Source organism: Coregonus lavaretus (assembly GCF_964263955.1).
Source record: "Coregonus lavaretus genome assembly, chromosome: 12".
In the NCBI taxonomy this organism is placed as follows: Eukaryota; Metazoa; Chordata; class Actinopteri; order Salmoniformes; family Salmonidae; genus Coregonus; species Coregonus lavaretus.
Genome location: NC_139999.1, coordinates 34,317,171 through 34,341,477, shown reverse-complemented (window position 1 = coordinate 34,341,477; position 24,307 = coordinate 34,317,171). Strand labels below are relative to the sequence as shown.

General features: G+C 42.3%; 1 protein-coding gene across 2 annotated transcripts; it reads right to left on the bottom strand.

Moving 5' to 3' along the window:
• Positions 1 to 182: 182 nt before the first annotated feature.
• Positions 183 to 22,728, bottom strand: LOC311138259 (cyclic AMP-dependent transcription factor ATF-1-like). 2 transcript variants are annotated; one of them, XM_084172937.1, is made up of 8 exons: positions 22,583 to 22,728; positions 20,389 to 20,489; positions 12,396 to 12,518; positions 8,723 to 8,820; positions 3,609 to 3,748; positions 2,454 to 2,633; positions 2,074 to 2,218; positions 183 to 1,113 (listed from the first exon to the last, which is right to left on the bottom strand). In XM_084172937.1, exons 2-8 carry the CDS (start codon positions 20,482 to 20,484, stop codon positions 969 to 971), a joined length of 927 nt encoding a protein of 308 aa, XP_084029063.1. In that variant the 5' UTR covers positions 20,485 to 20,489; positions 22,583 to 22,728; the 3' UTR covers positions 183 to 968. The 2 variants fall into 2 exon arrangements, with proteins under 2 accessions (XP_084029063.1, XP_084029062.1); XM_084172936.1 differs by having other exon boundaries at positions 2,430 to 2,633; positions 22,583 to 22,687.
• Between the last annotated feature and the right edge of the window lie 1,579 nt (positions 22,729 to 24,307).

Genomic DNA, 24,307 nt, shown 5'->3' with positions numbered 1-24,307 from the left:
TATTCAGGTCGGATTCTAGTTGCATATGAAAGTTTAGACATCTCCTAAAATATGTAATATTGACTTTAAAAAAATGTCTAAAAACCTTTCATAATCAATCAAAATCTGACCGTCAAATGAGCATTGAGCCCCCAAAAAATGTCAAATATGTAAAAAAAAAAATCCCCAGTAAGCAATGTATGTAAAGACTGGAAAAATATTTATTTAAATTTACTTACAGAATGAGTGACATTGCTTTCCCTCTTTTTGTTTGATTCGCTCACCCCCCCCTCCCCCCCCCCTCCAGAAATAGAAAATAAATATTACCCTGCAATTGTGTGTTCTCCCTGATAGATTGTCTTAGTAACAGCAAAGTCCGCCTTACACAATGTTATCTTATCTAATACCCCTTACATCCCTCTGGACAGGGGTAAGGAATGGGACTTGTAACATTTCCTCATGGGGGAAAGAAGGGGGGGTGGGGGTGGAAATAGCTGGTTCACATAAAAGATACATGAAATCACATCATGAAGTCATCATACAATCAATTCAGCTGCAAATTGTTAGATGTTAAAAACAGCAAATTGATCCTACTGCTACACACACACAAAAAGGAAAATAAGGAGCCGATTCTGGAAAAGAGGGACACAATTGGAAATTGAATGTCAATGATAAAGCTCCCGTGTGCTCACAAAATATACACAAATACAAATTTAAGCGTTAGTAATCCATTTGTTAGCTCAATAAAAAGACAATGAAAAACAGCCAACCTCTTTCACACCCTTTCATTGTCTTTTAAAATGGGACAGTTCCCATAGCCACCACTCGCGACATGTTTGTTAAAACAGAGTATAAAATAAAAACTGAGGAGGATTTCAGGTCTGAAATGAAAGGTGTTCCCGGTTAACCTCGCATTGTCCATGTGGCAGAGCTGAGCCGCTCGCTGCCGTTAAAAGTCCTGTACGCTGGCTGGCTTCTCTTCCTCCTGGTTATCCTGTTTTGACACAGTACAGGTCCTTTAACGTCTTGAGTTCCTCAATGAGAGTCTTGTTCTGGTTCTCCAGCACCGCCACGCGGTTCTCCAGACATTTGACGTATTGCTTCTTTTTCCGGCGACACTCACGGGCCGCTTCCCTGCCAGGGAGAAACACAGAAAACTGCTTTAGAGGATTACATTTAAAGAGCGACTGAACTCATCGATTCTCCATGTGTTTTTCTGTTGCTCATTAAAAAAAACAAGATTTCAGTCTTAGTGGTGTGGTTCGATGTGGGTGTGTTATGTTCGCTATATCATATCCTTGCAGTAATGTTGTTTGTTCCTATTCGGTCACAATCCCAAACAGGCCACCACACCGGATGGCTTAACAACCGCGTGACACAGCATGGCAACGTGTACGAGATTGATCAGGGAATTCCATGCTTTGAGCATCCTGCTTTCTAGATGTTGCCATCTTTGATAAAAGTAGAATTTGTGATGCTAACGTTAGCTCACAAGAATGTGAATGTTTTAGTTGGAAAAAACCCAAGCCTTATATAAAAGAACAACTCTCGTTGTTTCAACATAACATTTGCGACAATGTCTGAGGCGCTGTGTGCTAATGGTTACTTTGGTTGTCTGTAAATAAGTGGGCGGGTTGTAGATTGAGTCTGGTGACTATCCAATTGTGCTGTAGTAGATCTGGTACGTCTGCACTACAGCACACCAGGCAGCTGTGATCCAGATGATTTGATTACTGCCAGCCGTCATTACTGTGCCAGGCAGCGGTACTGTGTGGGCAGGATTGAAATCAAAACCCAACCCTCATGTAAGTTGTGACATCTTCAGTTACACAAATCTCACAAAACACTTTTGGAATATACTGACTTTATGACCAAAATTATTCAACTTTAGAACATTTTGGTGCTGGAATAAATGTTTCTGACTAATATCGATGACACATAGGCCTTTTCCAACCAGAGAAGTTGGTTATTGTGTTCAGTTGCCCTTTAAGGTTCACACACACACAAACAGACAAAGGGACTAACTGTGCACTGTCACAACACATCCTTATACACACACACAGTAACACCACATGCTTATCCCCACACACACACCTGTTCTTGGCGAGGCGGATCTCTCTCTTCATGGTGGGGTCGCCACTCTTCTGCTCAGATATTCCTACAGGGGAAGTCATGACCACGGTCTGTTGCGCTGTGGGCGCCGTGCGGATCTGGTACGTCTGCATCTCTCCTCCTGCATCTGAGGGGGATGGGGCCAATCAAAACAGTAGATGAGGGCATCTCCTCTTTATAATCTCAACACATTACAATGTGGACCGCAAGCTGGGACCAGTGCATATTTACACACCTTCAGAGAAACTTTAGTGACAACACAAAATAAAGGGGGGAGGGGGGGTGGATTAGCAGGCACTCCTGGGTACTACTCCTTGTGGTATCGTCTCGAAGCTTACCGTGAGTCATGAAGCCATACTCACTCTGTACGACCACCTGGTTGCTGGGAACAAGTATCTGCTGTCCGTCGGGCGTCTGAGCGTACTGTAGGATGGTGGTGCCCTGTTGTTGGCCTGAGTTGGTCATGGTAAGAGTCTGTAACCCCTGGAGGCCCTCTGACCCCGGGCTGGCCAGCTGGATGGCGCCATTAGGGGCGATGGTAACTACAGACAATAAACACACAGGACATTAGGGACAAAGGTAACTACTAGGTATGATGGGCACCTATATGAAGAAAAAAAAAAATCGATATCAGTTGCATTTTTTCGATTCGATATCCATTTTTATAAAATAAATTGCAACTGTGTGAAGGTTCACTTTTCTGCTCGCGTCCATGGCTGACTGAGTTGAAAGCCTGTGAAAAGTTGAGGGATTTGTGCATGGAGGGAACAGTCATGTAGCATTTTTTACATTATAGTGTGAATTTTCATATCAATATCAAATTGAATTATCGACATTAGTGCCCACCACTACTAACTACAGACAGTAAACACACTGGAAGGCACTGTTTGAAGAGAGCTTGCAAGTAGGCATTTCATTGTACAATACGCTGTGTCCTGTGCATATGCCAAATAAATGACCACCTTCCAAATCAAAGTTTAACAGGAGTATTTCATCCATCAACATACAGTCAACACACAGACATTATTGAGTATGATCGGGAGCACACACACCATGACCACACCTCGGGAGCCATTTTGCACTCCCTTTCCCCTGCGGTGCGGTATATTTCCACAAAACTGTAGTAGTGTAACCGGTGTGAAATGGCTAGCTAGTTAGCGGTGCGCGCTAGTAGCGTTTCAATCGGGTGATGTCACTCGCTCGGAAACCTTGAAGTAGTTGTTTCCGTTGCTCTGCAAAGGCTGCGGCTTTTGTGGAGCGATGGGTAACAGTGCTTTGAGGGTGACTGTTGTCGATGTGTGCAGAGGGTCCCTGGTTCAAGCCCAGGTAGGCGCGAGGAGAAGGACGGAAGCAAAAATGTTACAGTAGCCCATGATTGATGATCCCTTACTTACTCAACAAGTGCCTCCAATTCTAACAATATCCAACTGTATAATCTATTTATAGTGACAAAATGGTGCACTGGTAGGACGGTGTTGTGTGGTTGTTTTAGTGCTATGTAGTAGGTCAACCCTTACTGTACTGGCCGCTACTGGTCTGGTAGATTGTCTGGGTGTTGGGCATTGTCACTGAAGTCATGCCAGAGGAAGCAGGGTTTTCATCCTCTCCCTCATTCCGTGACGCCACCTCCTCAGCAGACAGCTCATTGAGGATCTTCCTACAGACCACCGGGAAGACGCAGGAGATTACACATACAATAATCCATTACCAAAATCCTTACACTAAAACAACACTCTATGCTACAGAACCAAACTAATGAGACTGGAAAATGAATGGAGAATAAGTGTCTCATATAGTAAATATCAAAAACATAATAACATCATTGTAGGAGTACTGAAGTAGCTCATCCTAGGCAAATGTTTTCAATTGGTCCTGATGGCGGCAAAGTGGGTCCACAGTTTTAACCCCAGCATTGCTGCTTGCAGCTTCAAATTTGGACAGTTTTTCAGTCTGCCATGAATCATCATAATCCATACACAGGTAAGTCTACAGTTAAAATGCAAAGATCGCTACAGTGCATTCGGAAAGTATTCAGACCCCTTGACTTTTTCCACATTTTGTTACGTTACAACCTTATTCTAAAATTGATTAAATTGTTATTTTTCCTCAATCTACACACAATACCCCATAATGACAAAGCAAAAACAGGTTTAGAAATGTTTGCAAATGTATCACAAAAAAAATGAAATATGACATTTACATAAGTATTCAGACCCTTTACTCAGTACTTTGTTGAAACACCTTTAGCAGCGATTACAGCCTCAAGTCTTCTTGGGTATGACGCTACAAGCTTGCAACACCTGTATTTGGGGAGTATCTCTGCAGATCCTCTCAAGCTTTGTCAGGTTGGATGGGGAGCGTCGCTGCACAGCTATTTTCAGGTCTCTCCAGAGAAGTTCGATCGGGTTCAAGTCCGGGCTCTGGCTGGGCCACTCAAGGACATTTAGAGACTTCTCAAAAGCCACTCCTGCGCTGTCTTGGCTGTGTGCTTAGGGTCATTGTCCTGCTGGAAGGTGAACCTTCGCCCCAATCTGAGGTCCTGAGTGCTCTGGAGCAGGTTTTCATCAAGGATCTCTCTGTACTTTGCTCTGTTCATCTTTCCCTAGATCCTGACTAGTCTCCCAGTTCCTGCCGCTGAAAAACATCCCCACAGCATGATGCTGCCACCACCATGCTTCACCGCAGGGATGGTGCCAGGTTTCCTCCAGATGTGATGCTTGGCATTCAGGCCAAAGAGTTCAATCTTGGTTTCATCAGACCAGAATAATCTTGTTTCTCATGGTCTGAGAGTCCTTTAGGTGCCTTTTGGCAAACTCCAAGCGGGCTGTCATGTGCCATTTACTGAGGAGTGGCTTCCGTCTGGCCACTCTACCATAACGGCCTAATTGGTGGAGTGCTGCAGAGATGGTTGTCCTTCTGGAAGGTTCTCCCATCTCCACAGAGGAACTCTGGAGCTCTGTCAGAGTGACCATCGGGTTCTTGGTCAACTCCCTGACCAAGGCCCTTCTCCCAGATTGCTCAGTTTGGCCGGGCGGCCAGCTCTAGGAAGAGTCTTGGTGGTTCCAAACTTCTACCATTTAAGAATGATGGAGGCCACTGTGTTCTTGGGGACCTTCAATGCTGCAGACATTTTTGGTACCCTTCCCCAGATCTGTGCCTCGACACAATCCTGTCTTGGAGCTCTACGGACAATTCCTTCGACCTCATGGCTTGGTTTTTGCTCTGACATGCACTGTCAACTGTGGGACCTTATATAGACAGGTGTGTGCCTTTACAAATCATGGATGATCAATGGTAACAGGATGCACCTGAGCTCAATTTCGAGTCTCATACTTATGTAAATAAGGTCTCTTTTTTTATTTTTAATACATTTGCAAAAATGACTAAAAACCTGTTTTCGCTTTGTCATTATGGGGTATTGTGTGTAGATTGATGAGGATTATATATTTTTTTATCAATTTCAGAATAAGGCTGTAACGTAACAAAATGTGGAAAAAGTCAATGGGGTCTGAATACTTTCCAAATGCACTCTACATTTGCTATTGTTAGCTAGCTAGCCAGTTGCATACAGGTAACGTTACAGCCAGCTAGCTCGCTGAGCTGGCCAGTTGCATTCTGCTCTTAATGTTGATTGCTGATGTGCCAAGCCATGCATGACATAATGATAATCTTTGTCATGTTTGTCAGTCTGTCATGTTTACCTAGCTAGCTACCGAAAATAGCCACTGTGGTGCGAATGCTAATCAAACAGCAAGCTAATCAAACTCCATGTTAAGTGATAGGGACATGCTAAGTTCGCTAGCTAGCCACGATGAAATGGCTAAATAGCTAGCTATCGACATTGGATTTGTGGGGATCTAGATGTGATGACTAGCTTAGAAAGAATGCATTAATGATTAAACATAAAAGGGTTGTACTGTACTGATATAAATTGTTTCACATAACAAGCTGTGATTCATGTGAGGAACGTTAGGGGGTAGGATGAGATAAGACTTGTATTTCTCACAGACACAGGGACCAGCCTGTGCGCCAACGATTGGCTGAGTAAGTCTAAACCACGCTCAGTCTCTACTCTGATTGGCCAGCAGGGAGCGGGAACTATCTCTGTCAGAGTATTTTAAGAAGAACTCATAACAATGGCTTAGTTCTCTGAGTGCCCTGCGTGGTATTTCAGTGGACCCGTATATACGAACATCATATTTACCATTGAAGTGTTTTGCATTAATTAAAATACTAGTCTATTTTAGAAGACGTGTATTGACCTCTTTTGTTCCTAATACCAGATTTGAATTGACGCAACTTAACTTCATGTTCAACTAGCTGGTAATTATGAAGTTAAATGTTTGCTAAATCCATTTAGTTATCTTGTAGTGACCGCATTGCAATTGTTTGGCTGGAAGCAGGTTGAGTGTACAGGGCATTTTAGTACAGCTGTAGCAGTCAACAGGCAATAACAAGCTATAGGAGATGAATGAATTCATGTTTTCACCTATTTTTTTGGATATTTTCTTTCAGTATAAACCTGCTCTCTGGAGATGAACGAGGGCGAACAAGAAACACTTCAGGTATTTTGTCTTTGTACTTATCGCTTGAACTTGGGGACAATTAATGTTATAGCTTGCATGCAATGTTTTGTCTATTTTTGCCTGCTTTCCTCCTTTACAGCTTCAATTGTCTGGAGCCTGGAGTTGTTGTGGCCAAGGAGCTTTCACTCAGATGGCACCAGGTTTCAGCTGCTGTTCCACGTTGATGTCCTTCCTCCCAGAGATGTGCAAGCATCCCCCAGCAAGCATGTATTTTTGAGAAGATCAGGACTTTTGCAATGAAAAGGCTATGGACATTACATGTCTTGCTCCAAAGCGCAGGACAGAAATATGCTCTCAGGCTAGATTCCTTTGTTCATACCATAACCTGAACCAAAGTTACTCAAAGGATCTTATGATATAGGCCTAGGTCTAGATAGTGTTTTTACCTTTGTGTTTGTGTGTTAAGAATGTCCTAATTGTTGGCTACTGCCTTTAGCACTTAATAAATTAATAAAGTATTTTAATCTTGAAATCTTTGTTTTTTAAGCACTACCTCACTGCTTTACTTTAGCACATGGCCATAGTCACAAGAGATGGGTGGGTCTAAAAGCCGATTCATCTGTATTGGCCATACAGCATTTACTGCGATGCGGCCTCTGCAGAAGTCAGGGCATATATACTTCTTGCGCGTCGCAGAACAGTGCCCGTTTTCCCAAAAGCACCTTAAGGCTAAGTTAATCTTAGAACCATAGGATCCCATGATTCTAGCAATTAACTTAGCCTAAGATGCATTTGAGAAACTGGGTCCTGAGCTGTTGTCAAGGAAGTGAGTGTGTTTCTACAGGATGTACCACCCCCACATACGGTTAACCAATTATGTCAATGTGGAGCTATACGGAGCCCTCCATTGTTAAAATATTTGGGAGGTGTGCGGCAATTGTACGGAGCTTGATTTGACCTCCGCAAACCTTCAGAGGCGCTGCAATTGCATCACACCATCCGTACGGAGCCTACGGACCGCATTGCCAGATTAAGCATATTATCGTCTTTAAGGCTGAAGGCATCCGCATGCTTCCCATCCGAAACCGTTCAGAAAAGTTTGTGTAAATATTAAGACAACATTTTGTGATGTTTTTGTTCGTTTTGGTCTTAGGCATGTTTTTGGGGAGGCTGTTCTTGCACACATTTTTCTCGAGGCAAGCTGAATTTCGGAAGCCGAAGTGTACGCCCCTTCTGTGATTGGTCAACAGTAGGGATTCTTCAATTAAATGTTTGTCATTTAACGAGAGACAAATCATTTTTCATGCAAATGTTTTCACTTTAGAAATACAGCACCAAACATCTTAATGTAAAATTGAGTGACTAAGATTCTCTGCAAGAACGTCAAAATTAATGACAGATTTCTTGAGTTATTTTAGTTAATTCTGACTATTTTGAGGCAAACGGTACTATTGCCGCTTTCTCGTTTTTCAAGTGAAGGTATTTTAAGGGAGGATGCGAGCAAACGTAAATACTGTGTGAACGATACTAAATGGGCATAAACAAAGAGCAGCACTGTAGCTGTTCAATGTGAAAGGTTATCTTTATTATACAACAATAGGCAATTTAATACTGTAAATGGCTTGCCTAATGGGGTAACTTGGTGTGATAATGTTCAGAGAATCCATTTAGGCAATTTGGTAAAAGTATTTGTTTTCTAAATATACAGTATGTTTCCTAAGGATTAATGTAGAGCAAGTGTGAAAATCGCAGTAAAATGTTTGAATGCCCTTTTCTCCTAAATGGGAATATATATTTATCAGCTTTTAAAGCAGCATTACTTCCCCATGTTTCCTCCAACTACAGTGTATGATATACCATTTTGAAGCTCTGAGTCTGTACTTTTATCCAATGTAAAAAGTACCATTTAAAATTTTGGAACATAACACCAAAAATAGATGGGGGGGGTCAAATCAGGTGTTAAATGAGGTGAAAAGGAGACTGGAGTGCCACTAACATCCCCAGTCCATCACCAGCATTGACCTCTGCAGTCTGCACACACTTCTTTCCACCACTACATGGACAGGTTAAGATGGTGTTTGACACAACAGTGCGGTGGCGGCTACCTGTAGGAGGGCCGTCTGGCCAGTATCTCTCTGGTCTTCTGGGCAGAGGCTCCACTGTCTGAGGAGTCCTGGGAGTCATCACTGTCTGAGCCCTGGCCCTGTGAAGGAGAGGAGAAGAGAAGAGATGCCGGTACGTGAGAGGTTACTCATACACCATGTTTACTTAAAGGTCCTGCACAGTCAAAATCATGTTTTTCATGATATTTGGATGAAACCAGATCATGAAAAATGAGTTTTGCTGGTACATTGATAAAGTTTGATCATAAAGTTATTGGTCAACTTCCCCATGTCAAACACTTGAATTCAGAAGGCGGGATTATTTAGGGGATTGCGATACCACAAAATCTAATTTGAATACACCAATGGTAACGTCTTTTCTCTTACCTAATTTAAATAAGTACTGCCTTGTAACCAACATCGCAGAGGGCTTGGTTGCAGAGGGGTGTGGTTTACATAGCTAGATGTGCCAAAATTTGACTGCAACGTGTCAGCAAATATAATTAAAGGTTTCCCATATTCATCTAAGACAAAGATACTTATAGGTTTCCGCTTTCAGCATGGAGGGGAACGGTTGCCCAAATCTCAGACGCAGTTGTCATGTACATGAAGAGAGATGCCAAACGTAAGATTTATAACTTGTTGACATCATTGATAGTCAATATATATGAACATTGCCTGGCAGTCAATAAATAAATAAATAAATAAATAAATACACAAAAGTATGTGGATACCCCTTCAAAATTAGTGGATTCCACTATTTCAGCCACACCCGTTGCTGACAGGTGTATAAAATCGAGCTGCCAGAGCTGCCCCGGTCAACTGTAAGTGCTGATATTGTTAAGTGGAAATGTCTAGGAGCAACAACGGCTCAGCCGTGAAGTGGTAAGCCACACAAGCTCACAGAACAGGACCGCCGAGTGCTGAAGCGTGCAGAGCGTAAAAATAGTCTGTCCTCGGTTGCAACACTCACTACCGAGTTTCAAACTGCCTCTGGAAGCAACGCCAGCACAATAACTGTTTGTCAGAAGCTTCATGAAATGGGTTTCCATGGCCGAGCAGCCGTACAAAAGCCTAAGATCACCATGCGCAATGCCAAGCATCGGCTGGAGTGATGTAAAGCTCGCCGCCAATGGACTCTGGAGAAGTAGAAACACGTTCGCTGGAGTGATTAATCACGCTTCACCATCTGGCCGTCCAATGGATTAATCTGGGTTTTGGCAGATGCCAGGACAACACTACCTGCCCCAATACATAGTGCCAACTGTAAAGTTTGGTGGAAGAGGTATAATGGTCTGGGGCTGTTTTTCATGGTTCGGGTTAGGCCCCTTAGTTCCAGTGAAGGGAAATCTTAACGCTACAGCATACAAATGACGCACGCGCACAGAAAGTATTCAGACCCCTTGACTTTTTCCACTTTGTTACGTTAGAGCCTTATTCTAAAATTTATTAAAATTGTTTCCCCTGTTGGAAAACAAATGATAGTCCCACTAAGCGCAAACCAGATGGGATGGTGTATCGCTGCAGAATGCCATGGTAGCCATGCTGGTTAAGTATGCCTTGAATTCTAAATAAATCACAGACAGCGTCACCAGCAAAGCACCCCCACACCACCTCCTCCATGCTTCACGGCGGGAACCACACATGCAGAGATCATCCGTTCACCTACTCTGCGTCTCACAAAGACACGGCAGTTGGAACCAAAGGACAGATTTCCACCGGTCTAATATCCATTGCTCGTGTTTCTTGGCCCAAGCAAGTCTCTTCTTCTTATTGGTGTCCTTTAGTAGTGGTTTCTTTGCAGCATTTCAACCATGAAGGCCTGATTCACGCAGTCTCCTCTGAACAGTTGATGTTGAGATGTGCCTGTTACTTGAACTCTGTGAAGCATTTATTTGGCCTGCAATTTCTGAGGCTGGTAACTCTAATGAACTTGTCCTCTGCAGCAGAGGTAACTCTGGGTCTTCCATTCCTGTGGCGGTCCTCATGAGAGCCAGTTTCATCATAGCGCTTGATGGTTTTTGCGACTGCACTTGAAGAAATTTCAAAAGTTCTTGAAATTTTCCAGATTGACTGACCTTCATGTCTTAAAGTAATGATGGGCTGTCGTTTCTCTTTGCTTATTTGAGCTGTTCTTGCCATAATATGGACTTGGTCTTTTACCAAATAGGGCTATGTTCTGTATACACCTACCTTGTCACAACGCATTAAGGAAAGAAATTCCACAAATTAACTTTTAACAAGGCACACCTGTTAATTGAAATGCATTCCAGGTGACTACCTCATGAAGCTGGTTGAGAGAATGCCAAGTGTGCAAAACTGTCATCAAGGCAAAGGGTAGCTATTTGAAGAATAGCAAATATATGTTGATTTGTTTAACAATTTTTTGGTTACTACATGATTCCATATGTGTTATTTCATAGTTTTGATGTCTTCACTATTATTCTACAATATAGAAAATAGTAAAAATAAAGAGAAACCCTGGAATGAGTAGGTGTGTCCAAACTTCTGACTGGTAGTGTATATGGGGGATTGGAAATTATGCAGACAACTACATTGTTAAAAGCCACCCCCTAAAAAAAAAAAAAAATAACAAACTAGTTTTCCGTTTGGAGTATATGGTTTGTTGCAAAATGTTTTGCAACTGAATCTGTGTAATGAATACACCCCTAATTATTTTTATTTTTTTTGCTAACATATGATGGGGGTCCCTGGGTCGTCGGTTTGTCTGGGCGGGGGTCGCTGGGCAAGAAAAGGTTGAAGACCCCCTGATATATTTAATGAAAAGTACCCAGACCTCACCCTGTAAAGTTTCAACTGAAATTGTCGAAGATGAACTAGCTAGCATCATAAACAGCGCTGACAATTCCATTTGGACTAGCTAGCAAAATTATAAAGCCAACACTGTCTATATTGATGCTGTTACAATAACCCAACAGTTGGATAAAAATATATTTTGTGAAACCATGACGTGTGACAGGATTGGATGTTGCATGCAATTTCAATGTTGTTTGAGTTGCTTTGTGTATCAGCAAGTTTGCTTGAGATAATCTCACTGCAACACTGCATCCATGTTGCTTGACAGGCATTTTCAAAGAACCGTCAGTCAAGGTGAGCCACTCAGCCTACTAGCTCCCTCTCCACTCGGTATGTCTTTTCAGGCTTACTGGTAGTTTTTTGGTCTTGACATAAGTTTATTTATTTTTTATCTAAAATTTCAGCATTTTTATCAGGAAGAAATATTATGGGTGATGTTTTAGTCACTCAAAAGGCTATTTTACGTCGGAATCAGAATGACTGTTCGGACCTTAACTTAAATCAGAATGTGGGGGTTCTACAGTGTACAAGATAGATATACCTGCCCATCAATCACACATTTACCCCAGTAATACCATTTGGCAAGATAACGTAGGCTAAAGGCTAACAAAGGTTAAAGTCTGCTAGAAGAACAGGGGACACCTCCATGTCCTCCGGAGGCACTGTAGTCCAGGGCCAGTATTCATAAAGCATCTCAGAGTAGGGGTGCTGATCTAGAATGAGGTCCCCAATGTGTATGTCATCTTATTCATTACGATCTTTAAGGCAAAACTGATCCTAGATCAGCAGCACTCCTACTCAGATGCTTTGTGAATATGGGCTCAAGCCTAGTTCCTGGTTGTCGAGGAGCACCTCTTACCTGAACAGTCTGCAAATGTGGGGACTGGATGACCGACGACTGGGCCGACTGGATCACCCCCTGCACCTGGAACTGACCTCCAGGGAGCTGGACCACAGTCACAGGAGAGCCCCCCAGAGACATCTGCAAACACAGTCAGATTAGATGATGACACAGGAGTGAATATTCAATCCTGTTCTGTCCCATCCTTTGGATTTTGTTTTCGTGTCCTGTCCAAGATACTCAGCCAGGTGACGCAGATGCAAAGTAAACAGCTGTAGTGGGTACATTTCCGCAACTACTAAGAGCTTTGAAGTGCGAGGCTCTCCTTCTCCTCTGTTTGTAGCACCGTAAAGCGCACCCGTGCACATACTCTGTGTGACTATGTGAGAGCGAAGTCTTGCTGCTCTTGCTGAGACTACAGTGCCTTGCAAAAGTATTCATCCCCTTGGCATTTTTCCTATTTTGTTACATAACAACCTGTAATTTAAATGGATTTTTATTTGGATTTCATGTAATGGACATACACAAAATAGTCCAAATTGGTGAAGTGAAATGAAAAAAAATCTAAGAAATAAATAACGGAAAAGTGGTGCGTGCATATGTATTCACCCCCTTTACTATGAAGCCCCTAAATAAGATCTGGTGCAACCAATTACCTTCAGAAGTCACATAATTAGTTAAATAAAGTCCACCTGTGTGCAATCTAAGTGTCACATGATCTGTCACATGATCTCAGTATATATACACACACACACACACCTGTTCTGAAAGGTCCCAGAGTCTGCAACATCACTAAGCAAGGGGCACCACCAAGCAAGCGGCGCCATGAAGACCAAGGAGCTCTCCAAACAGGTCAGAGACAAAGTTGTAGAGAAGTACTGATCAGGGTTGGGTTATAAAAAAAATATCCGAAACTTTGAACATCCCACAGAGCACCATTAAATCCTTTATTAAAAAATGGAAAGAATGTGGCACCACAACAAACCTGCCAAGAGAGGGCCGCCCATCAAAACTCATGGACCAGGCAAGGAGGGCATTAATCAGAGAGGCAACAAAGAGACCAAAGATAACCCTGATGGAGCTGCAAAGCTCCACAGCGGATATTGGAGTATCTGTCCATAGGACCACTTTAAGCCGTACACTCCACAGAGCTGGGCTTTACGGAAGAGTGGCCAGAAAAAAGCCATTGCTTAAAGAAAAAAATTAAGCAAACACATTTGGTGTTCGCCAAAAGGCATGTGGGAGACTCAGACTCCCCAAAAACGCTAATGTTTGGCACAAACCCAACACCTCTCATCACCCCGAGAACACCATCCCCACAGCGAAGCATGGTGGTGGCAGCATCATGCTGTGGGGATGTTTTTCATCGGCAGGGACTGGGAAACTGGTCAGAATTGAAGGAATGATGGATGGCGCTAAATACAGGGAAATTCTTGAGGGAAACCGGTTTCAGTCTTCCAGAGATTTGAGACTGGGACGGAGGTTCACCTTCCAGCAGGACAATGACCCTAAGCATACTGCTAAAGCAACACTTGAGTGGTTTAAGGGGAAACATTTAAATGTCTTGGAATGGCCTTGTCAAAGCCCAGACCTCAATCCAATTGAGAATCTGTGGTATGACTTAAAGATAGCTGTACACCAGCGGAACCCATCCAACTTGAAGGAGCTGGAGCAGTTTTGCCTTGAAGAATGGGCAAAAATCAGTGGCTAGATGTGCCAAGCTTATAGAGACATACCCCAAGAGACTTGCAGCTGTAATTGCTGCAAAAGGTGGCTCTACAAAGTATTGGCTTTGGGGGGGGGTCTCTAGTTTTCCTCCATTTCTGCTCGGCTGCCCAGAGCCCTGTTCTGTGAGCTCGCAATGAATCGTCAAGCCACGGAGCAGGAGGGGAGGACCGAGCCGGCCGGGAGGATAGGGGACATAGAGAGTCAAAAGATTCAGAGAGGGAGGAGAGGAGGCAGAATCAGGAGATTGGAGGGAGAAGGATTTCACAACAAGTCAAATGTCTTCCACAGATCTGACTTCCCCTTTCCCTCCTGAGCAACCAGTAAAAATGTGCCTGTTTCGAGTTTCTTTTTCACGTCCTCCGCATCCATTTTGCTGTCACGTGTTACTGTGTTCGGAGTTTGTTATAACCAATTTATTGATGTGATTATGATAGGCTACAGGTCCTACATGGTCACATGCATGCAATGCTTACATGTTTCACGTAAAGAGAGCAATGGTTGAGGGAATGTTTTTCCTTAAACAAATTAGGGATTTCGGTAACATAACTTTTCAGTCAGAAACAAGTAAGAAACTAAATGGCTGAAATGATGTTGCGCAATAAACACCTGCTGTGCTGTGGTGCCTTTTCGCTGCAGTAGGGAGGAGAGCGAGACAACGTGCGCCAGTCACACAGGCACTCGCTGTCATTTTTTTTTTTTACTCAGTGTGACCATCAGGCTCTTTGAGTCATTTGTGCGTCTAAATTATTTAATCAAACAATGTGCTTAAAGCATCAGACAAGCTCAGTGCATATGTAGTTGATTTTATTCAAACACATAGGGTGGGTCTGTCTATACAGTGAGGGAAAAAAGTATTTGATCCCCCTGCTGATTTTGTACGTTTGCCCACTGACAAAGAAATGATCAGTCTATAATTTTAATGGTAGGTTTATTTGAACAGTGAGAGACAGAATAACAACAACAAAATCCAGAAAAACACATGTCAAAAATGTTATAAATTGATTTGCATTTTAATGAGGGAAATAAGTATTTGACCCCCTCTCAATCAGAAAGATTTCTGGCTCCCAGGTGTCTTTTATACAGGTAACAAGCTGATATTAGGAGCACACTCTTAAAGGGAGTGCTCCTAATCTCAGCTTGTTACCTGTATAAAAGACACCTGTCCACAGAAGCAATCAATCAATCAGATTCCAAACTTCACCATGGCCAAGACCAAAGAGCTCTCCAAGGATGTCAGGGACAAGATTGTAGACCTACACAAGGCTGGAATGGGCTACAAGACCATCGCCAAGCAGCTTGGTGAGAAGGTGACAACAGTTGGTGCGATTATTCGCAAATGGAAGAAACACAAAATAACTGTCAATCTCCCTCGGCCTGGGGCTCCATGCAAGATCTCACCTCGTGGAGTTGCAATGATCATGAGAACGGTGAGGAATCAGCCCAGAACTACACGAGAGGATCTTGTCAATGATCTCAAGGCAGCTGGGACCATAGTCACCAAGAAAACAATTGGTAACACACGACGCCGTGAAGGACTGAAATCCTGCAGCGCCCGCAAGTTCCCCCTGCTCAAGAAAGCACATATACAGGCCCGTCTGAAGTTTGCCAATGAACATCTGAATGATTCAGAGGAGAACTGGGTGAATGTGTTGTGGTCAGATGAGACCAAAATCGAGCTCTTTGGCATCAACCTAACTCGCCGTGTTTGGAGGAGGAGGAAAGCTGCCTATGACCCCAAGAACACCATCCCCACCGTCAAACATGGAGGTGGAAACATTATGCTTTGGGGGTGTTTTTCTGCTAAGGGGACAGGACAACTTCACCGCATCAAAGGGACGATGGACGGGGCCATGTACCGTCAAATCTTGGGTGAGAACCTCCTTCCCTCAGCCAGGGCATTGAAAATGTGTCGTGGATGGGTATTCCAGCATGACAATGACCCAAAACACACGGCCAAGGCAACAAAGGAGTGGCTCCAGAAGAAGCACATTACGGTCCTGGAGTGGCCTAGCCAGTCTCCAGACCTTAATCCCATAGAAAATCTGTGGAGGGAGCTGAAGGTTCGAGTTGCCAAACGTCAGCCTCGAAACCTTAATGACTTGGAGAAGATCTGCAAAGAGGAGTGGGACAAAATCCCTCCTGAGATGTGTGCAAACCTGGTGGCCAACTATAAGAAACATCTGACCTCTGATTGCCAACAAGGGTTTTGCCACCAAGTACTAAGTCATGTTTTGCAGAGGGGTCAAATACTTATTTCCCTCATTAAAATGCAAATCAATTTATAACATTTTTTGACATGCGTTTTTCTGGATTTTATTGTTGTTATTCTGTCTCTCACTGTTCAAATTAACCTACCATTAAAATTATAGACTGATCATGTCTTTGTCAGTGGGCAAACGTACAAAATCAGCAGGGGATCAAATAATTTCTTCCCCTCACTGTAGATGGAAAAATACGTTTAAACATTTCGACCAATCGACTAGTCGAAAGAACAGGACGACTCTGGCCATGATTTATATTTTATTTACTTGTCTGGGACAGCCCTAGTATTTTGTGTTTAGAAAAACTATAGTTGCACGCCCCTAATCACCCTACTGAAGCAAAAAAAATACCAAGACTTTCAATATAAAAACACAGGTGAAATGGTCTGCATTTGAAAATGCAGATTTCTGAAAGGTAATGAGACCCCTGGTATCACGATTCTATATCACGATTCTGAACTTTACAGTCCTATTGATCAAAACCATCAATTTGGCCTCTGCACACCTACGGAGGCGCCGCAATTGCGTCACACCCTGCATACGGATCCTCCGACCACATTTTCGGATCAAGCGTAAATTGGCTTTAACAGTCGTTCAAGTTATTGCTAGCTAACCAAATGACACCTGTATCTCTAGGTGTGTATAGCCACCGAAAAACAATGAGGGGAAAAAGTCAGTCACTCACCCACTCCTCCAAATACATGACATGCTCCTAGCAGCTAGCTAACGTTAGGCGCCGTGTTTTTAACTTCCTACATAAATAGATATGCTAGGCTATTAGCCACGTTATGACTGACTTGTGATCATTGCCCTTGCTAGTTTGATTGTATTGGCATTCCCAGACTTAGATACATTTGTCCGTTGTTGTACAAAATATTGAGTCATTGAAACTGAAACAGTGCATCCCGAATGGAGGCAGAAAACAATGTACCAGACCAAATGTGATTTACAACCTGATAGCAATATTTTTGGACTACCAAGAAATGTATTGGTGAATTATATGAATCATGCATTGAACTGCAGCCATCTATTCTGCCAACAATGCCTTAGAGTACCATCATGGAATGTTAAGTCTCCCGAGTGGCGCAGTGGTCTAAGGCACTGCATCGCAGTGCTAGCTGTGCCACTAGAGATCCTGGTTGGAATCCAGGCTCTGCTGTAGCCGGCCGCGACCGGGAGACCAATGGGGCGGCGCACAATTGGCCCAGGGTAGGGGAGGGAATGGCCGGCAGGGAGGTAGCTCAGTTGGTAGAGCATGGCGTTTGCGACGCCAGGGTTGTGGGTTCGATTCCCACGGGGGGCCAGTATGAAAATAAAAAAGAATAATGTATGCACTAACTGTAAGTCGCTCTGGATAAGAGCGTCTGCTAAATGACGTAAATGTAAATGTAGAACCTATTTTTAAAACCTCTTATAAAGTTGGTTTTGTAGCATGAACTGGGAATTTGATATGACTGATATTATGATTGTCTGTTTCATATCTGCAAAGTATACTGAACAAAAATACAAAAACAACAATTAACGGTTTTACTGAGTTACAGTTCATATAATGAAATCAGTCAATTTAAATAAATAAGGCCCTAATCTATGGATTACACAACTGGGCATAGGCCCACCCACTGGGGAGCCAGGCCCAGCCAATCAGAATGAGGTTATCCCTCACAAAAGGGCTTTATTACAAACAGTAACACTCCTCAGTTACATCAGCTGTCCGGGTGGCTGGTCTCAGACGATCCCGCAGGTGAAGAAGCCGGATGTGGAGGTCCTGGGCTGGCTACACGTGGTCTGCGGTTGTGAGGCCGGTTGGACATACTGCCAAATTCACTAAAACTTCACATTTTAGAGTGGCCTTTTATTGTCCCCAACACAAGGTGCACCTGTGTAATGATCATGCTGTTTAATCAGTTTATTGGTACACCACATCTGTCAGGTGGATAGATTATCTTGGCAAAGGAGAAATACTCACTAACAGGGATGTAAATTTGTGCACAATTTGAGAGAAATAAGCTTGTTGTGTTTATGGAACCTTTCAGGGATCTTTTATTTCAGCACATGAAACATTTGACATGTTGCGTTTATATTTTTGTTCAGTGTACATATTCCATTTGTAAAGTGGTGTTATTTCCTCTATATTGATAGCTGAGAAATTAAAGTTATACTCACACCGCTGAGACTTTACTATTTTTTAACAACAGTAACAGTAGTTGTTTTAAAAACTGTCTTTCCCGCAATTACATTTGCTTGCGCTTATCAGAATGGATCTCTCCCTTTACTCCTTGTGCAAAGGGGGGTGCGGGAGTCAGAGCCAGCAGCAAAACAGGGAAAGGGCAGATATTTTAATTGCGGGAAGCAGGTTAATGCACATTACTGTTGACCAAATAATGGTTTTATAAACAAAACAAAAATCTGCAGGAACACTGGGTTGCCCAATCACTGAAATTACCGAAGCAAGCAAAATTGCTTTGGTAAGAGGAGGGCAATGTCAGTTTATTGTCCCAGCTTTAGTTACTGTTGTTGTCTTTCAAATTGTAGAGGCTACCTTGCGCTCTTTCTTTCCTCTGGCAACAGCCCGACTCGCACATGATGTGCACACACAGAGGCGCACGTGGATAGCTCTCTAACAACTAGAAAGTGCGCCTCGAGTTGATGTTCAACTGGGTGATTCTCATGAAACCAGTTTTAAACATGTCTGTAGCAAATAGAGTTACAAAACCAATAGTAAAACTTTTATACACCCATGAACCATCATCTAGAGTAGTCCTTAGATGAGAAAAGTTAATTTAATGAATTTGCTTATATGCCTACAGAATGAGTTTCTTATTCTCAAACACCCCCCTTTACCCCACTTGTGGCCTTCTCATTACCGAAACGGCTAAAAAGCTCAAATTGGGAAAAGGTCATTTAAGTTTAAATAAAAAAAATGTCAATGTTATGTTTAACTCTGGCCATTTCATTGGGGAAGCAATGTAAAAATAAAAGTAAAAAAAAAAATGGATTTGTTTATTACTTTTTGGTACTTCGAAAACTGTTGCAGTAATAAGAATTTTGTGGAATTTGTGGTAAAATGCATAATATCTGATTTAAAAAAAAATACAATTATTAAATAGATCCTAATCTCAGTGATCCATGAGGAATTTGTGAAAAAATTACATGGATTTTTAGTAAAATGTCAGTCATAAGAATGACCCAATTGTTTTTCTTTTTTTGCCGCGGTGGCAACAATTAAAGCTGCAATATGTAACCTTTTGGGCGACCTGACCAAATTCACATAGAAGTGTGTTATAGATCTGTCGTTCTCATTGAAAGCAAGTCTAAGCGGTAGATCTATTCTATGTGCGCTATTTCTATGCTTCCCGTTCTTAAGTTTCATTTTTGCGTCTTTAATTTTGGTTTTGTACACCAGCTTCAAACAGCTGAAAGTACTATATTTTTGGTTATGGAAAATATATTTCACAGCAGTGTAGATGGTACAATGATTCTCTACACTATACTTGCTTATTTTGTCAAACTGAAAATAGGCAAACTATTAGAATTTTAGCTTAGTGGGTAAGAGCGTTGTGCCAGTAACCGAAAGGTCGCTGGTTCTAATCCCCGAGCAGACTAGGTGAAAAATCTGTCGATGTGCCCTTGAGCAAGGCACTTAACCCTAATTGCTCCTGTAAGTCGCTCTGGATAAGAGCGTCTGCTAAATGACTAAAATGTAAATGTAATGTACCAGGAAATGGCGGAGTGTTTTCTGCATAGTGAGTCTTTAAGCAGCGGCACAATATAGACCAGATAAATAAATGTAAGACTTAAAGGACCTGCAGACACCCTGGTAATTAAGTCGCTCATTACCATGCTGATATTATTCACAGAATGGACCCATCATGTTCTCTGTGACAGTAACACCACACTGCCCTCTATATAAGTTCTCACTTGCATAGTGCATTGCCGTCAGTGATATCATTCCCATTCCTAACCCCTACTTCCAGAAAGTCAGTGAGTCATTATTAACCTGTTGATATCAGCCTGTCTGTTACCTGTTGGGCTATCTGTGAGATCTGGGAGGCTGTGATGGTGGTGGGGATGGTGACAGTCTGTGTCTCAGCGCCATTGCTGTTCTGCACCTCTTCCATGGTCACTGCGGAGGCAGATATACAGATACATTAAAGACCACTGATTACTGCAACACATTAAAATACAGATATTTAAATGTTTTACATTTTAATCATTTAGCAGACGTACAGTTAGTGAGTGCATACATTTTTCATACTGCCCCCCGTGGGAAACGAACCCACAACCCTGGCGTTGCAAGCGCCATGCTCTACCAACTGAGCTACAGGGGACTCAGATATCAGATATTACAGAACATTGAGCAGATTTGTTAAGACATAAAAAAAAATATTGGCTAGTCTGTCATTCAGTAAGAAAAGGCTTGATGAACTAACTGGTAAACCAGGTAAGATTTCCTGATGGGACACTAGTGTGTATGGGCACTGGACAGAGCCCTCTGGCATGTCTATTTTGTAAATAAAGGTTTATGGTGGCCACTGACTGGACAGGCTGAGCATTTCCATGGAAACAGAGGATAGTCACCCATCCCTCACACCTAAAAAAGTATTGACTAGCTAGTTATTCATCATAGCTAGAATTACTATACACATCCACCAGGATATATTTATGTGTCCATTGAACAAAACATATAGCTAGCTAATCATGTCTCACCAAGGATATGGTCTCACTAAAGACATGATTGAACATTCAGTACAACGTACCAGTAGCTAGCTAGTTACAAGGCTGACAGCACTAAATACTAACTTGTGGTAGCTAGCTAGCTATAACTTTTGGTTAGCTAGGGGTCTAACGTTAGCTAGTTAGCCAAGTGCGTTGTCTTTCCTGCTCAACATAGCTTGCTGGCTAATTGGTGTGGTCAACAGGCAAATACCAATGTCGTTAGCTAGCTAGCTACCCTAATCACGCACGAGAACCCGGTTCACAATATGCAAACATTGTTAGCTAGCTAGTTATTGAGCAGCGTGAGCGTTTAGTTAACGTTACACAGCATCCTCTAATTTGAATACAAGCTAACTAGATAGGCAAATTAGGGTGCGTTCGTAAATTCACTCTGGCTATCTACTCCAATTTCAGAGCACTCTCGTCTGAGTTTGCCAGAGCGCAGAATAACTGATTAATTTACGAACGCTCAACACCCTTGAATATGGCCGGTGTCAGTAAACGTCGGCAAAAGGGCATAATTAAATTGTTGCACCAGCAGTGTGCGCTCTGAACGCTCCGCGAGCGAAACACTCTGAATTTATGAACGGACAATCTGGGTGTGTTCGTAAATTCAATCTGGAGTGCCAGAGGGTCCTCAGAGTGTGCTCTTGGCGTTCGTAAACTCAGAGCGTTGTCAGATTGTCCGTTCGTAAATTCAGCGTTTCGCTCTCGGAGCGCGCACTGGAAGCTCTGGCCAAGGAGTAGGGTTGATCCGAGCGTTCTGACAACACAACGGCAGTCTAACACCCAAGCTAACTGGCTAACGTTGGCTAGCTACTTCCAGACACAAATGAGGACACATCACTCGGACGATTTTACTGTTATCCAACTGTGCTGCTGGCGACAATTGAATTACGTTTTTTGCCGACGTTTACTAACACCGGACATATTCAACTGGTGTTGAGCGTTGGTAAAATCATCAGTTATTCTCCGCTCTGGCACACTCAGACGAGTGCTCTGAAATCGTAGTAGATAGCCAGAGCGAACGCTCTGAATTTACTAGTGCACTCTGGCACTCCAGATTGAATTTAAGAACACACCCTTAGTGACGTTTGATAAATTAGTACCGTTTTGATAGCAATAGATGACGTTAGTTAACTAACGTTAATTTGTTAAATCAGGGTAATGTCAGCCAGCTAACGCTAGCTCGCTGGCTAACTAAACATTGGTGGATAAGCCAGCTATTCTTAACATTTGCCTTGTAGTTAGCTAGCGTGGCTAGTATGTGCTTTTGTCTCAATGAATGAGCGAATTTTTGTAATACACAGTCACTGGCACGCAAGTACCCGCGTCAACGGACGTCAGCGATAAGGGGAGCCATGATTAGCAACTTACCTTTCCCTTCGACAAGGACGAGGAGAGGGAGCCGCCAGGCGCCATTACATTAGCAAAGCACACCATAAAATGGCATTGTGCGGAGCACATACAGACGGTAAAATCATTGAAAAGCTGTATTACCTTTGAAATCCTTCGTGGACCTCAGCGGTGGCGTTGATTATCTCAAAAGCGCGTATAAATCACGGGAAAACAAATAGTTGTTAGCTAGCTAATTGCTAATATGGTAAATAAAAAGGGCGGCGCGGAACCATAAAAAAAATAAAAACGTTCTATTTGTTTTTAAAGGAAGGAGGCGGAGATGCGCGCTGCCCCAGGAAGGACATATGACGTAATTGTTTCATTTGAGCACTGTGATTGGTGGAAAGGTGTGCATAGCATATCTATGATGACATAAAATAGATAAAATGTCGCTGCCTCTGTAAAAATTCCCACATGCACAGTTTTGTAAATAGCACTTAAAATGCATCCCATTAAATGTCCACATCACATGCAAATAGCCCTTTAATGTCCACATCTGTAGTAAATGGCCACCTTCAGTGGATATACATAGCATCAACTTCCTGAAATAGCTTAGTCATACTAAGCTATTTTAGGTACAGTATTTCTTAGTTGTATTCTTCAAAAACCAAGGGGTATATTTCAATAGTTGAAATGATCAATAAAATGTTAGACAGCACCTTTAACAAATGTGGTTACACATCCATACACATGAGTAATGTCATTGAACAATGCACTCAACATGAAGTTAAAAGCTGTACGAAAATAAAGAAAATTATTTGCTGTAAAATCAAAGCCTTTCATTTATTTTTGCAATTTCAGTATAAAACAGCAATTATGACCAATTTACTAAATGAAATGAGTGAAAATAATGGGGTGAGGCTAGTATAATATCAAGTCTTTATTTAAAAAATATATGAGCTAAATGACTCCAGAACACAATTAAATCACTATGACTGACTATGACTATGACCTGTTTTTAAATAGCAACTGAACATAATAAGCAACTTTTCTTTTTGAAAACTTCCTGTGGCATCAATATAAGTCAGAAACATTTATTCTAGTGTCGAAATTGACTACAAAGTGTAAATAGGATAATTTTGGTCATAAAGTCAGTCTCATCCAAAACAGATTTGCGAAATAATTAGGAAAAAATGGTATGTCACAGAATGAAGGGTACCTTAACAGTTTTCCTTGGGTTGGGTTTATTTCAAACCTGATCATAATGCCCATGGTCAATTTGGTTTGATATTCGATATCCCTATGGGACTAGTTAGAGATCATCAGTAAAATACACAATGTACATGGGACAATATTTCTTTATGTCAATAGCTCCAAATTTCAATGACTTAAAAACCTCAAACCAACTATAAATTGTAGAAATTAAAGGGATTCTCCGGTACTTTTGTATACTTTTTAGCCAGTAGTTCTGAAAGTAGTGCCCACAAGCCAAAAGTGTTCCCTGGAAATTCGTAGGTTACTACATGACATATGTGCAGATTTGTGGTCCTCTGTAGCTCAGCTGGTAGAGCACGGCGCTTGTAACGCCAAGGTAGTGGGTTCGATCCCCGGGACCACCCATACACAAAAAAATGTATGCACGCATGACTGTAAGTCGCTTTGGATAAAAGCGTCTGCTAAATGGCATATTATTATTATTATTATTTTGTGCACCATGTCATTGCTCTCTCTCTACTGTGTGTGCATTTTGCTAGCTGTCACTCATATGGCAAGGGGCAGAAGCTCATTGCTAGATCTCAAATTGCTAGGGCAGCCCCATGTGGGGGGGAAATGTAGGGAAAATGGCACTGCACAGCTTCCAGAAAATAGTCGCTTTCAAACTAGGGA

Bases quoted from the DNA above. Each gene is read 5' to 3' on its own strand.
- LOC311138259 (XM_084172936.1), bottom strand. From the start codon at position 20,484: ATGGAAGAGGTGCAGAACAGCAATGGCGCTGAGACACAGACTGTCACC. The intron at 3,749-8,722 runs GTAGCCGCCACC...GGTGGTCTGTAG, and splicing joins GCCAGACGGCCCTCCTACAG to GAAGATCCTCAATGAGCTGT. The intron at 1,114-2,073 runs GTGTGTGTGTGG...TCTCCCTGGCAG, and splicing joins ATCCGCCTCGCCAAGAACAG to GGAAGCGGCCCGTGAGTGTC.